This window comes from Temnothorax nylanderi, unplaced genomic scaffold (assembly GCF_030848795.1).
Source record: "Temnothorax nylanderi isolate EJ_2023f unplaced genomic scaffold, tnyl_v1.0 TNYL_tig0009_pilon, whole genome shotgun sequence".
Taxonomy (NCBI): Eukaryota; Metazoa; Arthropoda; class Insecta; order Hymenoptera; family Formicidae; genus Temnothorax; species Temnothorax nylanderi.
The window spans coordinates 1,252,363-1,267,190 of NW_027249071.1; the positions used below are offsets into that span (position 1 = coordinate 1,252,363).

The 14,828-nt window shown below is 43.5% G+C and overlaps 1 protein-coding gene across 2 annotated transcripts in view; it reads left to right on the forward strand.

The window, feature by feature from the left end:
* Positions 1 to 27: 27 nt before the first annotated feature.
* LOC139787011 (pseudouridylate synthase RPUSD2) overlaps positions 28 to 14,828 on the forward strand; it is a 115,730-nt gene continuing 100,929 nt past the window's right edge. The window contains exons 1-2 of one of the 2 annotated variants that reach the window (XM_071726105.1): positions 28 to 298; positions 2,006 to 2,259. In XM_071726105.1, the coding sequence (XP_071582206.1) occupies positions 97 to 298; positions 2,006 to 2,259 (456 nt within the window). In that variant the 5' untranslated portion in view covers positions 28 to 96. Of the gene's footprint in view, positions 299 to 930; positions 975 to 2,005; positions 2,260 to 14,828 lie in introns of those variants that run through there. The other variant, XM_071726110.1, reaches the window with a different exon arrangement.

Sequence of the window (14,828 nt, forward strand, 5' to 3'; positions counted from 1 at the left end):
AGATTCGCCGGGTCAGTGCTCGCGGTCATCTTGGAGTCAGGAGTATCTCGGAGCGTGCGGCGCGTCGAGATATATATATCGTATTATATACTGGACATGACAGTCCTGAGATTACGAATTCCGATAAAGGTGATACCGACTCGTCGCGCCCGTCACGAACCCGCCGGCACGCCCGCGCTAACGCAGCCGCTCGCTCCGAGGCGGAATTTCGCGGTGTTTCGCGCGTGCACCGAGCCGTACCCTAACCTCGTCCGCGGGTCGCCGCCGAGTCGGACGCTTCGCCCTCACGTTGACAAACGTGAGTATATCTCTCATCGCACGATCGCGCCACCGACAAGATCGGCTCTTGAATGTCGCCTCGCGACGCGTACCGGATGTTCGCCGGAGTACCGCGAACATACGGCGAGGACCTCGAAGATGTCTCGCGAGCTGTGCATTCGCGTCGCATGCGTGTTGCGCGCCTTTCGCGCGACAGAAGGGAAAAGGGCACGACGCATTCGCGAAATTGAGAAACGCGCGCGTTTTCTCAGCCCTCGAGTCAAGCGAGCCGCGTTCGCGAGCGTCGCTGCAAGTGCTCCGTTTTCTCTTTTCCTTTCCCCGCTCCGCTCCCCTCCCCTCCCCCTTTTGTCGCGCCGGCCATGTGCTCGCGCGCGTTGACACGTGCGCTCGGCACGTATGAATGAAACGTCACTCGCGCCAACGCGCGCCCGAGCGCATCGATCGGGCCTCTCGCCGATTCCCGATCGTCTCTCTCTCTCTCTCGTCCCGCTAATGATTAATCGCGTTTTTCGTCGTCGAGCGAGATAAAACCGCGCCGCCCCGTAACGCTTCGATATTAATCGCGGTGGAGGGAGTGGGGACGGCGAGGAGTCGCGACGGGGCGGAAGGGGGCGCGGGCCTGTCGTTGGCAGTGCGCTAAACGCGGCCGCGTACTCGTGATGTATCGCGCGGACACGCGATGCATATTCATGACGGTAAGGCGGCATAACAAAAATGAACGGGCTCTCGGCGTTTTGCGCGGCGACCGAGATTCGCCGCCGATCGAACGTCATGGCGCCGTTACGTGGGATACCTTATTACGAGCCTTCAACTTAACGCTTCTCCCCCTCCGTATCTATCCCGGGGAATCCAGGTTTTTCCAGGGAAACAAAATGAGTTTCAAAGTAAAAAGACGGTTGATCCGTTATAAATCCTCAACTCGCGCTTCTATCGTCGTTGAACACGGATTCTGATTATGCACATTTACCACCATGACGGTCATCGGTGACTGACGCTGAGTTTTTTGTTTACGTTTTGCGATCAGTGATTGTCATGGAGCGATTGCCAAACAAATATATATATATATATATATATATCACGCTTTTATGCAACTCGATACTATAAATTCAGTATTTTATTGCTCTTTTTCATATAAAGTCATTTAATCCGGCGTGAATGAAAAATCAGCTAAAATACGCTTGACGGTGAATTAATGTGTTAGCTTTGCAAAGTCTACTAAAGGTAGCACATCCACTGTAAACAGATAAAGGGTTTCTACAATATTCTTTGTTGACAAACCAAAAGTTAATTAAGCTGTCGTGTAACTTTACCTCTTTTGCCTCTATAAGCTTTCCTAAACGAAAATTAATTGCATCGAAAATCTAACCCGGACCAAACGAGCGCGAACAAACACGAGCGAACACAGCTTGTTTCGATAATTGCAAAAATGAGTGCACCGCAAGTATTGGCGAGCAATTGCTCATTCGTTATTGTTCGTGCTCGTTTGATTTTGTACATGTGTTTTAAAATGCACGACGTAACGCCGATTGCCGATTGTTTCGCAATATTCAACGGGTTAAAGGCTATACGTTCCGATATTCACTGCCAGTACTAAAAATCTATAGTGTACACGGCGTAAACTAGAGATTCTCTGCCAGTGAATATCGGAACGTAGCCAAAGAAAGAATAACTCATTAAAAACATCGAATACACGTGCTGATGTTTCGTTTTCTCTGTTTTTTTACAGTTTTCCGCGGTCGCGCGTTCGAATTGCCTTCTCGACGAGTCGAGGCGCTAATTAGGGCCGAGTGGAAGTGCACGACGACGAAGTCACCGTTGACGGACGCGTCTCACGACATGGTGGAGATGACCGCACCGACGCAGTCCGTCGATGGACAAACGCAGTTCGGTAACACGCGTCACTTCGAAGATCCATCAGACTGCATCTTCGTCTTCAAGAACACGTTCTCGGATTACGAGGAGCCGCCCTCCGACGAAGAGGTGAGTACGAGACATTCGACTTTCATATACAGCTTCTGTATACGCAATATACTCGTTTAACGAGGCGATTCTACACGGCGAAGTGGCTCAGTTGCGACAGCCGCTTACATATTTTTCGAATGTTGCCGGAATATCGCAATCGCACATCCTGCGCCTAGTCAAATAATATCTCCGTAAAAAGAAAGTTGTGCTTCGGTTTCTTTGAAATTGCGGCATACGCAGAGTGTAATCTGTAATTTATTACGGTGACATGTATATAATTCTCGAACGAGCCGGTTTGATTTGCTGAGTAAAAAATACCGTTAGTTCGTTTCTCTCATGAATATACAGCTCGGCTTGAATTATACTTGTTAATTATCGAATTGATATCGAGATACTCGATTAAATATTTTATATATTATCTTTTCTTTACCGCGGCTATTTTTACGGGAAATTTTCGTTACATTTTATTTGTTTCTCTTGTTTTTGCGATGCGATAATGCGTGAAAGAATTTTTAAACGCTCTCTCTCTCTCTCATGCTATATATAGTAGCAGAATAATTAAAAACCGGTTCGTTTGGGTATGTTTAATCCAACTCCGTTCGTACGAATAATCTGCTACACATGTTCGCATATTAATCTAATAACAATCATTTACTTTGTAATACAAGGTCAAACGGTTCTGCACCTTCGAATTGTGCGGCGTTTATACTTGATCGAACGTAAATTGGCGTGCCGCGCATGACCTAAAAGTTACGCGAGATGTGCGAAAACGCTTCATGTTATAACGTATTTAGCAAATAAAGTAGCAGCCTATGTGCGTGTTGGCAATTGTCGCGGGACTGGAGGAGCCTTCGATTGGCTTCTGGCTGGATGTCGGTCGCCGTTAGAAAACGAGGAACGATAAAAAAAAGTCCGGGGAACGATTTTAAAGCACGACTTTACGGTCGATCACATGGCGGCGGATTAAATTATTCCGCTCCACATTTTTCTTTCAGTCGCAAGGGGCTTCCGTGCGTTCTCTCTCTCTCTCTCTCTCTTTGTCTCACTCTGTCTCTCTCTCTCTCTCGCTCTCGTTTGGATGCAGTAAGGTCCGATACCATGCTGCACAAACGCTTTAATACCTGATTGCTTTCCGCTCTGCGTGTGAGACGTCTCGCTCGGGGAGCTTTGGTAAAATATATTATTCAAAGGCACCCCCACGTCATAATCGCTCGTTTCTGAAATACTCGTCTCCGGTGTAGGGCGCAAAATCGTGGTTGAATTATTACCGCGATAAGTCTCTCTATCGCGCTGTATAAATGATTGTCGTGTCGTATTACAATAGGATTATCGTGAAAGGATTTCCCGTTTTTTCCCGCGTGAAACGGAATGTGATTAGTGTGCGGCGAAAAAAAGAAAAACTTTACTTTTCACGCGGACAAAAGCTATCGCGGGGTGAAAATTTTATATATTTATTAACGTGGAAACACGTCGCCGTGCATGTCGCTGGAGTAACAGGTCCGTTTAAACAATATCCGAACCTGCGAATTTCAATTTTTCTCGAGCAGGATCGATGGACGCCCGACAGCGGGATCTTATAAATCACTTCGTAACGTCGATTATGAGCGATTCGTGCATAATGCATATCCTCCGTCGTATCACGATCGCATCGCGTTCCTACGTGTATTCGGGAATATCTCCGGCACCATCTCCGTGGTGTGTCTCCCGGTTACTTGTTAGGTCGCGTGTTCGCTCGTTCGCGAGGACCGTCGTCGTGTCGTGGCGCCCGATAGCGCCGAGATAAAATGTCGCGTACCGAACGCGTACAATGTGTCGCGCGCGGCAGTACTTTCCGAAAATATCCTCGCTCCGGAGTTGCGAAGTTGTTGCAAAAAGCAAAAATAACCATCCGAGATAGTAGAAGGTTCGTGCAATGCGCGTGGGAAACGAGCGCAGGTCCGATAAGAATAGTCGCGACTACGAGCAGGTGAGACCGCTCGAGTGCGAGAAAATTTATGCGAGGAGAGTCGGTCGCAGTGTAACCGGCCACGTGAATGTTAATTAACATGTGCTTAAAGAGATCTCGTCTTTGGCGACCGCTGGCATTGCTGACTGCGACAACGAAAGAATATTTCTCTCGGGGAATGTGGATTGTTTGTCGTCACATTGATACCTCAACGCAAGAATAATATACGTATAATTGTGCATATAATTAACACGCGGGAGTTAAGAGAGAGGCAAGCGGATAGCTGGAGAAACGAGATGGAATTACGACGGCGGGGGTTGAAAGGGCGAAATGTTGAAACAGAATATGAGAGACGGAAGACGATGTATAACGGTGAAAACGATCAATCATTCGAGAGGACCAGAAAACGGTTGCCTCGCGGCTGCAAATAACATCCCGCGTACGCGTGTGTGCGTGCGTACGTGTGTGCGCGCCGGTCAAAAGCATCGGCCTCGGGACCGGGACGCGGGACGTATTGCGAGTTACTGTTCTCGGTCGCTTCCGTCGAAGCCCTGAAACGTCCTGCTCCTTTTTTTTCTCTGCTCGTCAGTATACAGAGAGCAGTCGCAGTTTGCCTCTTCTCTTTTCCTAGAGCTCTCGCTCGCTCTAAATTTCCTCATTAGCGACTCCGCGCGCGAGTTTGTCGATTCCTTTGCAGTTGTTCCTTAATGAGGGGCTGCTTTTTCTGTATATACTCGTGCCGAAGTATACTATGAGGGAGATAATGGAATTTTTTCTCCGGTGAACGCGCGTGCGAAAACGAATATCGCATCGCAGTCGCTTTCTGATCTATGCCAAGCCACCGCCAGTCATTCTGCCTTTAAACAACGCATGGAGATTTTCCAAACCGATTAAAGCGGGACGACGTGGCGCTGCCAAAACTCATAATTGTACATCCTGGTGGACGGGGAACAAGGGAGAGACGAAGAAGGAGCGAGAGAGACGGAGAGAGACGCACCCATTTGCTTTGCGAACTCAACGAATCGCTTATTCTTCGCAATGTCGCGTCGCATTAATGACGGACGCCGGCGGCTGTCGAAGCGTCGTGTCATATCACCTGTTTCGCCGCACTAAATATACATCCCCCGGTTTTGTTCGACTCGTCCGTCGGACGGCGGCCGACACGTGTCGCCGGTCAAATTTTGATAAGCGACGAACGCGGTCGGATGAATCCTATCTGCTCGGTGCACCGAAAGTTAAATATTATCGACCGCGATCGCGACGACACGTTTCGATGATAAAATAAGCGAAGCCGCAACACGTCGCGGCTTCGGCGCGCGCTTTTGTCGGGTTTCCAGCAATTAAAACACACGAGTCACCTGATTCGTCGGGGATTTGATTTCAATTCCGTTTCGCCTGGCGATCCCGATGAACAAATTAATTTACTTTAACCGGATCTCTTACCTCGCGAACACTCTCGTGAAAGATATTTATCATGCTTTGTAATCCGGATCAAAAAGCGAAAAGCCTATCCGATCTTTTAAAAATATTATACAAAAGTTGAGAGCCGCGTAAAATAGTTTTTAATTTAATTTCTTTAGAAATAGTTAAGAGTGCAGAGTCGAATAAAATTGAAAATTTCCTGACGTGCGTAGGCAGTTGGCTATTATGTGTGACGCAAATGTTTTACAACGCATCGTATATATATTGTCCGCTCTGTATTAATCAGCGCGACGACAGGTATGTCACGTGATTTAGCTTGCTTTTAAGATTAAATTAACTTGCCTAGCGCTGCTGAGAAAATGCGCTTGGCTATGAAATATCATGCCTCGCGCGCTGACTTGCCGCTTAACTATCAGATCGTAAATCACGATATATTTGCACCGTGCCTTCGATAATCCATGGCGAGGTAAATACACGCCAATATTAGCCACTATTATTACACGTTAGCACCTACGTTATCGAGATGCTCGATCCTTTATGCACGATTAAAATTTCCGCCGTGGAAAGATAGATTCTGAATTTGCCGAGAGAGAGAGAGAGGAATTCTCTCATCACCCTTCATATTTTTCGCGTCTCCTGCCCCGCCCTCGCGGTAGCGAAGATGGTTAACTAACTCGAGAGGCGAATGATTGATGCCAGACATTTACGGTGCATAAACCGGTTAACGCGGGCGACGACGTTTACGGCGAAATTTTTCGAATATCTCGGCGCAATGATGAAATTGGCGGGCGATAGATCAATAAAAGCGTTGTTGCCGGCGGCAAAGGAAGGGATCTAGGCAGCTCCAGCTGCGGTTTATTTCGGGTTTTAGGCCCGTGGATGCACGATGTCTCGTCTCTAAGAGGCGCGCGCGCACACACACGCACACGCTCTCCCGGGTGTGCGCGCGGAGCGTGTAAACGCGAAGAGAGAAATAGATTATTTAGCGGCCAGTAAAACGCAGTAAAACGCAATGTAGTCCGCGTTTCTCGTTTATAGTGCCGCTGCGTGACAATCATAAACAGCGCAATTTTGTTTACGGTGTGTAAGCGCCAGAATGAGATACGTATACGCACCTGTCGCGAGGAAAACGTAATTACCTGCGCGGCCGCGGCGTGCCGAATTTAAGAGCTCCCCGCCAGTCTCGCGTCCGTGCATTTGATCCGACCGTGATAATCGGAAAAACGATCGTCCCGCATTCGCAGGTGCATTTGGAGCCCGATAAATTGCAGACGCGGGTATATTCGCGGGTCTGTATTTCGTATCTGTGGAATTGAAATTGCGCGCCGTCGAAGACCTCGCGCGACATATCGGTTTATACACGCGACACACGTCGTGTGTACCACCGCGATGATTTTCATGCGGCGTTTATACTGCGGGTTTTGGGGCTGGGTTTCGAAATAGCACGCGCGCGGATGGAATCGCGTTCAGAAAAAAAGGCAAACTGCAGATTGGTCGGCTCAACGCGACGAGCAATATCGAATGGGGAAAGGGAACGGGGGAGGGGACAAGTGATCCCGACCGCTTTGTTAAGCCTTTAACAGTCCTCCCGTTCCGAAAGAACGGCCTATTAACTTCAATTTTTTTGTCCCTCTCCCAGGTGAACGCTATTTCCTAACGGCTTAAAGGCGCTTTGTCGTGTAATTGCGCGTACAAATAACGCAATTTTAATTCTGTTTTAACAGGGGACAATAGTGACACTAACGACCGTATACGAAAAAAATACTAAAGAGAGCTAATAACTCGGCAAAACCGAAAGAGCTAATTGACGACAAATCCATCCGGTTTATATCGAGTTGTGCATCGCGCGTACTTACAATTAAACGCAATTTTTTTTATTTCTTTCCCCGCTCATGAATAATACGCTCGCTAAATTATTCATAAGTCACACCTTGCGTGCCGGATAAAGCGTCGCAAGTTCTAAAATAAGATCCCAGCCGGTGGAGTGGCGTCGTACCTTTCGCGAAATTAAAGGTTAATTAATCCTGCCTGGGATGACGAAAGTCGCGATGAATTCTGCCTTGCAGAAATGATGAATCGTATATTAATATTAAAATATCAACCATGTTGTAATGTCTCCGAGTGTGTCGCTAAAAAAAAGAAGAGAGAGAGAGAGAGAGAGAGAGAGAGAGAGAGAGAGAGAGAGAGAGAAAGAAAAAATATAAGAAACTGGCGGTTTCTATATTATTGTAAGCGTATTTTTCGTTCGGAATAGTGCGACCTTTTAATAGATGTTTCGGTTCCTTACCGCCGAGATTTCGATCAGGAGATGCGACTGTCGGGACGATCGATGATAATAGTTAAAGCTGAGCGATGACCACAATATCCGTCCACAAATCGCGTTCAACGACTGTGTTTAGATAACCATCTTTCTATCTAGTGGATAACAGAGAGGCTTCTAGGAGTTGGGGAAGAACTTTATCTACATTGAACAAGGTCACGTTCGCGTGCCAGCCGTCGCTTCTGGATTTTCTTAGGTGATATACGTATCGTCGTGCTTGAGCAGTTCGGAATCTATCTCAAGCCGCAGAGACCATAAGCTTCTTACGAGTCTTGGAATCGTAACTTTCCGGCTGCAGACGTCGTGCCGTTGATACCAGAAGTCACATCTCTAATCATCGCTGCGCGAAGCCGGGAACATAATGATTAATAATTCAGTAGCCGGCGACCTTAATGCTAAAAGAAAACAGGCAATTTTGCGACTTTTTTCCCATTAACTGCGAAACGCGCACTTTCTCGTTGCCAATCTAAAATTGGAATTAGTTGCTTTAATTGCGGTTAACTCCCGGTAATTTCCGGTCAGTCAGCGGTCGGTGTCCTTGGGGGGGAAAACTCGAACATCGTCGGGGCATAAAATGTTTATATGTCGGGGCGCTGCACCTGCTAATTTTGGCGCGTCGACACCCCGTGGCGAAAGAGATTCGATCTGTGCGGCTCGCGAATGGGGAGGTGGCATTGAAGATAAGCAGAAAGGTCGCGACGGATCACGTACGTATCGCACGTGCACGAATATACGGAGTCGCGATTTGGCACGCGGACGTGTGTAATGCGGAAAAACTTTCGAGAGCGATTAGAACGTACGGCGTATATATCGCCGACGCGACGTTCTTTATTTATGATATGTTTAACCGAGAGTAAACCGTTGCGCAAACGGCAGCTTCTTCGTGGATAAATGGAACTTCGTGGTAAAGAGGTGGTTCAAATAGGATGTCAGCGACGAAACTTATCATTCTCACATATGTCCGAGCGTAAACGCGTCCAACCGGAAGGCCATTAGGTCGCGTTTCAACAACGGCTACTCGGAATGGTTTCTTTATAGCATTTCCGCTCTAATAATTTGATTGCAGCAGTCTCTTCTAAATTTAGGTTCGCTATGTTATATTGGCTCTTTATTTAATTTAACACTGTGCGAACACCGTGGGCCTTTTAAGACACAGCCGATTTTTTATTTACGATTTCTACGGGAATGGGAAAAAAATTGCAACATGTAAGTATAGAAATCCTATGTAAGTATATATAGAAATTACTTTTTGAAACCTTAAAGATGATATATGAATTTTTATAGATTTCTTGTAACACAGAAACGCTTTCAAAAATTCCTTGGATTTAAAAGTCTCAGGATGTCCGGGTGGGTGCTTCAAAAACACGGTGTCTGCGCAGTGTTAATTTAGTTTATTTGATTATGCTAACTTAATAGACGACCATGGCGGTTCGTTGTGTCTAATATACGCTTACACGCTTTACTACACTGTTAAATTCGTGGTGTCAAATTATATTCAATTTGTTATTTTTAACCATTTCTGTGGGTCGCCACTCAAAATGTGTTAATTTAACTAAACCAATGGAGTGAAAATAATACCGTTTTGTGTTAAAATAATAAACTTCATACATGGCTTACATGGTTAATAATAACAAAATGTTATTTAATTCAAGGTATAACATATGGTTTAAATTTCATCCTTAAATATTTAACAGAGCACAGGTATATAACACAGCTTAATGTTATGTACGTTTCGTACGCTCATTATTTATACGTCATACGAGATAGTGAAGATGTTAATCACTTGGTATCAAATTAGAACATAATCCTGCTAGGTTGAAGCTAGCTCTTCCGCTCGTAATTCCCGTAAAACGGGATCGTGAAATCGGGACGACGGGAAGGATAGGCGCGGCTTGAATCGGCGAAATGGCGAAATCCCACGGTGTGAGCGGGCGGCGAATATAATTTGGCACGTGTGTCACACGCGGGGCGCAATGCGTAAAGGAACGTGATGGGTGAGAAGCTGATTTACGATCCCACCCGCGCGGTACGACAGACCGCACATTTCCGTGGGAATATTCTCCTCCCCCTCCCGCGCGACACACGGTTTATCCTAAATCAGTTTAAATCGCCTCGCGTGGGCGACGCAATCTGACTGCAATTGATGTCCACCGGGGAAGAATTTCCGAATTTACGCTCTCCCGCTGGCGTCACATTATAATTAGACGATTACTATATTTACGCCGTGCCCATATTGTCGCGCGCGCGCGCGCGCGTTTATTGTAGCGCCGGTATGTACATCGCATTACTGTTTGACGTATGCATGCTCATTGTGCCGCGCGACCACACCGCCGAAATTATGTTAACCAGCATGCTCGACATGCACACACATACACACGCGGCGCAGTAAACAAATTATTTTATTATCGTTGAAACCTCATTTCACCGCGTCTCGCGCGCGCGCGGTTGTGCGCACGCGTTAACACGATGCGGGCTTTTGTCATTTTATTAAGCGTTACAGCTTTTTGTTGATCGCTGGAATTCTATCGAACGTCTCGTCGCTCTTCGATACTATAAGTACGAGCGATACCGGGCGTCGTTACACGAGCGGTTAAATTCGCCGTATGCGTTAGGAGCAAAAGGCACACGCGCGCGCGCGTCTTCGGGAGAACTGCGGTGATTCATGCGGGGCGATTTATTAACTCGTATTAGCGGCGTCCCGCGACAACACGCACGTCGTAAAAGAAAGCCCCGCGGGGATAAAATAGGAACATAGAACTCCCTTTTGTCGAGGGTACGCGGTAAGGCGCGGCGCGACTCGCGTACGTCCCGTCGTGTTTATAATTATCGCGTTGCCGCGATTCCGCGGGCGGAAGGTATACGTGCCGTATGTGGACCGTCCGTCCCGCGTCTTGGAAGTGAGCGGCAGGCCACCCTGCGGTCCGTTACGTCCAACTATTTCTGTACTGTATGCCCCGGTGGCTCTTTACGCATCGCGCGACCCGCCGCGCCATTCCGCTCGCTCCCCGTTAAAAGACGCTTCGAAAACGTCGAAATCGGAGACGCGAAGGCGTCTCGTTCTTCATTCGTTTCGTCAAACAGCCGCGTGCTCGTCTCTAACAATAAGAAGACATTTTCGTTTCCTGATTTATCCGCGCCATCTCCGGCCGCCGTCTCTCGTAATTTTCCCAAGCTGGCATCCGCACGGACGCGTCGTAGCCTCCGTCCAGCTATTTTAGATTCGTTTGTTTCGACGCGTTTCGCTTTTACTACTCTAAAACTCATAATTAACGCTACATGGCGCAAATATTCTATTGCGCAATGGATTCTTATGTAAGAGTCGCGAAAGATTCTGAGGAGAGATTGCGTGCGCTACAGAGATAAATTCTGTCGCACATTTTCCTAAATGTCTCGAGTCTATAACTCTATATGTCGATATAAATTATATTGATGGAACTGGATCGACGATGTTGCAAGAAGTAGCGGAGATGTGGAAACGGATCGATTTTATCTTTCACGACAAGTCGCAAACGCTGGTACAATACGGCCAGTATTTACAATTATTAAATAAATTTCGTGTAAGAAAAACATTTCATATCTTGAGACACAGACAGTTTAATATTTACATTTTGATTAGAGATTAATTAGGAATGTACTTAGCTGATTTTGTATTGAAAGAAATGGAACATTTACTTTTTTAACTTAAAATTTGACACTATTAAAATGCATAAGTATAAAATATTCCGAGTGTGGAATACTCGGCAATACTATGATAATTACTGGTCGATGAGATAATTACTGATCTTGCATTCAAACTTTTGTTTCAAATGATATAAAGTCAAATTATCAATAAAAATGGACAGGCTATGAAAAGAATTAGAATAAAACCGGCTTATTTATTATGAAAATAGATATACTTGATATGTTAGTGTTTTTTATTATTATATAAATTGGTTGGAACATATTATCTAACGTTAAAATATTTTCTGTTCCTCTTTTAATTCTTTGTGAAATGCATATAAGAGAAATCTCTAAATATTACTTTCTTATATTATACCAGGTTACATAATATTTAATCTTGGAAGCAGAAATCAAATATAGATATCTTCTATAAAAAAAATATTGGAAGAGAAAAATAGAGTGTAGTACCTGAAATAACAATGTTATATACGTTATATAAATAATTTATATTTTTATTTTGTATAAATAATACAGTATACATAGATATCTTATTCCAATTTTTATTATCCATGAATATCACAAAAATATTTAAATACAAATTTTATATTTTAAAAATGCCAATCTTTTATATTTGAAATAATTTTATTTTACTCTTTTTTTCCTCACTTTTCATTAATTATCTGAGCAATAAACTAAATTAAAAAATAATTTTTTATAATTTACTACATATATGTGTATATATATATATATATGTATGATAAAAATGGTTTAATGAAATATTATTAGTATATTTACATCTTCACGATGTTCTCATTTGCGTTTCTCGAAAATCTTGTATTTGATATATTCAATAAATTAATGATTGTACTAACTCCGAGATTATATATTTGTACTGTTCTATGGTTCACACATTTATTCCCAAATGCTAGATCTCTATGAAATGTTAAATTTGTCCATATTCTACTTTTAACTTTGCACTTAAGCGCATATATGTACTATGTACATATTATATACATATATCCGATCTAATTTTCACACAAATCTATTGTGGTAAAATAAAAAATAATATTTCATTCTCACCGATACGACGTGCAGCGGCAGAATTGTGTGATTACGATAAAACTGACCTGAAAGATAGAAACGTATGTAAGTTATAGCAATTCTCCGAATAATTAATATCAAATTATACTCCGAATAATTAATATAGTAGTGTTGCGAATAATTAATAACTGTGCTGACCGCGCATAAAATAATATCCGCAGGATTTAATAGACATAAATAATTAATTTTTTCAAATAACAAATATTATATATAAAATATGAAATAATTTATTTCATAATTGCTGCTCGATGCTTCCTTCTCCTGTCAGATTTTTTCGTTGCATTGGTACACAATTGTGAAAACCCGGTCAATTACGATCACATATTAATTACCAGAATTACGAGATAATCATATGACACTTTGCTCGACATTTTCCACATTGATCGAACGCACTTTACTATTGTACATTGCGGCGGAATTCCGTCGAAATGCAATCGCGAAAATAATACCAAAAAAAAAACGATCTTTTAAAAAATACGAAATTTTACGATCCGTTTGATATTCGAAAATCTCGCAAATCAACCCATCGAGCGAAAAATCAAATAGCGGAGGATTTTAACAAATCACGATGTATAAACGCCGAATTTATGCCGTGCAATTGAATACAAAATATGGGCCTGAGGCCTGATTACGGTACTCATTTAAATCACTCGACGACTCGTACATATATTATTTCGTGCTATTATTCCAAAGATAATGAGTATCCAAATTACATTTAGAAGAGCGAAAAATTCAAAACGCATTGCGAGGTACATTCAAATCTAATCGTTAAAACAGTTGTTACAATTCGTGTAAATATGCGCCAATATCGCGATAAAACAATGATTTGTAATTTTCATCTCTTTTCGCTTCGTTTTCGTGGAATAAATAAATTTTACGAAATACTTGCTTCGATTATCAACGGATTTATCATTAGAGTTAATTAATCGGACTAATAATAGCTAATTTAAAAATAATCACGTTTGATTTTCTGCTATTTGATACGATCGCGTTTTGAAGGCACGTGAAATGATCACTATCCTCTCCTTTTCTCATTGTCAAGAAGCGAATGATAGCGCGTTGACTTTGTGTAGAGACAATGCATACGAATAATAACACATATCATCAAGGTAACGCGTCGGCAGAATTGTTATTGTCTCGAAATTGAATCTCTTGTAAAATAAAATCCCATTAAATATTTTATTTTTTATATTTCGATAAATTAATTGTTACCGCACATTTTATGAACTGATTAGCATCTAAGATTTTTCATCTTTCACTGGTAATCGTTCTCTCTTCATTTTTCTCTGCTACGAGAAAAATGCTACGAGATTCAGAATTTATTAAGATACATAAATATTCCTTTCAAAAATTGATTAATGAAACGTGAGAAGTAAAACTCTGTTCGTGTCTCAAACTTCATCCGAGTTTATCTATTAAATCGCGATTGCAATATGGCGTAACGAATATCAAATTGATTCTTAAGATCTAGTTATTAAACTGTACTTCAAGGATGGTTTTAGCTAAGTTCTTCAATGGAAACGCAATTATAAATGCAGACGTAAATTTCGCGATTATTATAGCGACGGATGTAAGTCGCGATAAGATATTGAGCAACGAACTAATTGCTGGACTAGAGAGTTGACATAATTAATAGCGCAGAGCAGAAGGATTACTCCATTTCGCGTAAAAGAATATAAAAGAATATAAAATATACGACGAAGAAACCGATCCGAAGTCAATAGTGCTTGCGAAATTGCGAACGATCGGTGAGATCAAATCTAATCGTGCGTTTACAAAGTTACATCTTTTATCTACTTATTACACGTTTGAAAGGATTTGTAGAATTCCCCGGGACAATAGGATATCGCGGAAACTAAGGGAAGCGGACGTAATGACGGCGGGTTCGCGCGGGCATCGGGGGTTCGGACACAAACATATTTTCATCGAGCACGCGCCCTCGTTACTTCATGAACCATAATTCCGACAATTCCGCGTGAGTTTTTACGAAGCTGAAAATAGCGTCCGCGGTGTGGAGCACGCGTGGCCGTGACTGCCGAATTTATAGAGCTCCGTCGAACGTAGTGCCAACTCGAGCATTGTTATCACTCGTTTAACGACTTTTGCGGGCGAACTTCGCCTTTCATTCCGTACCGAGAA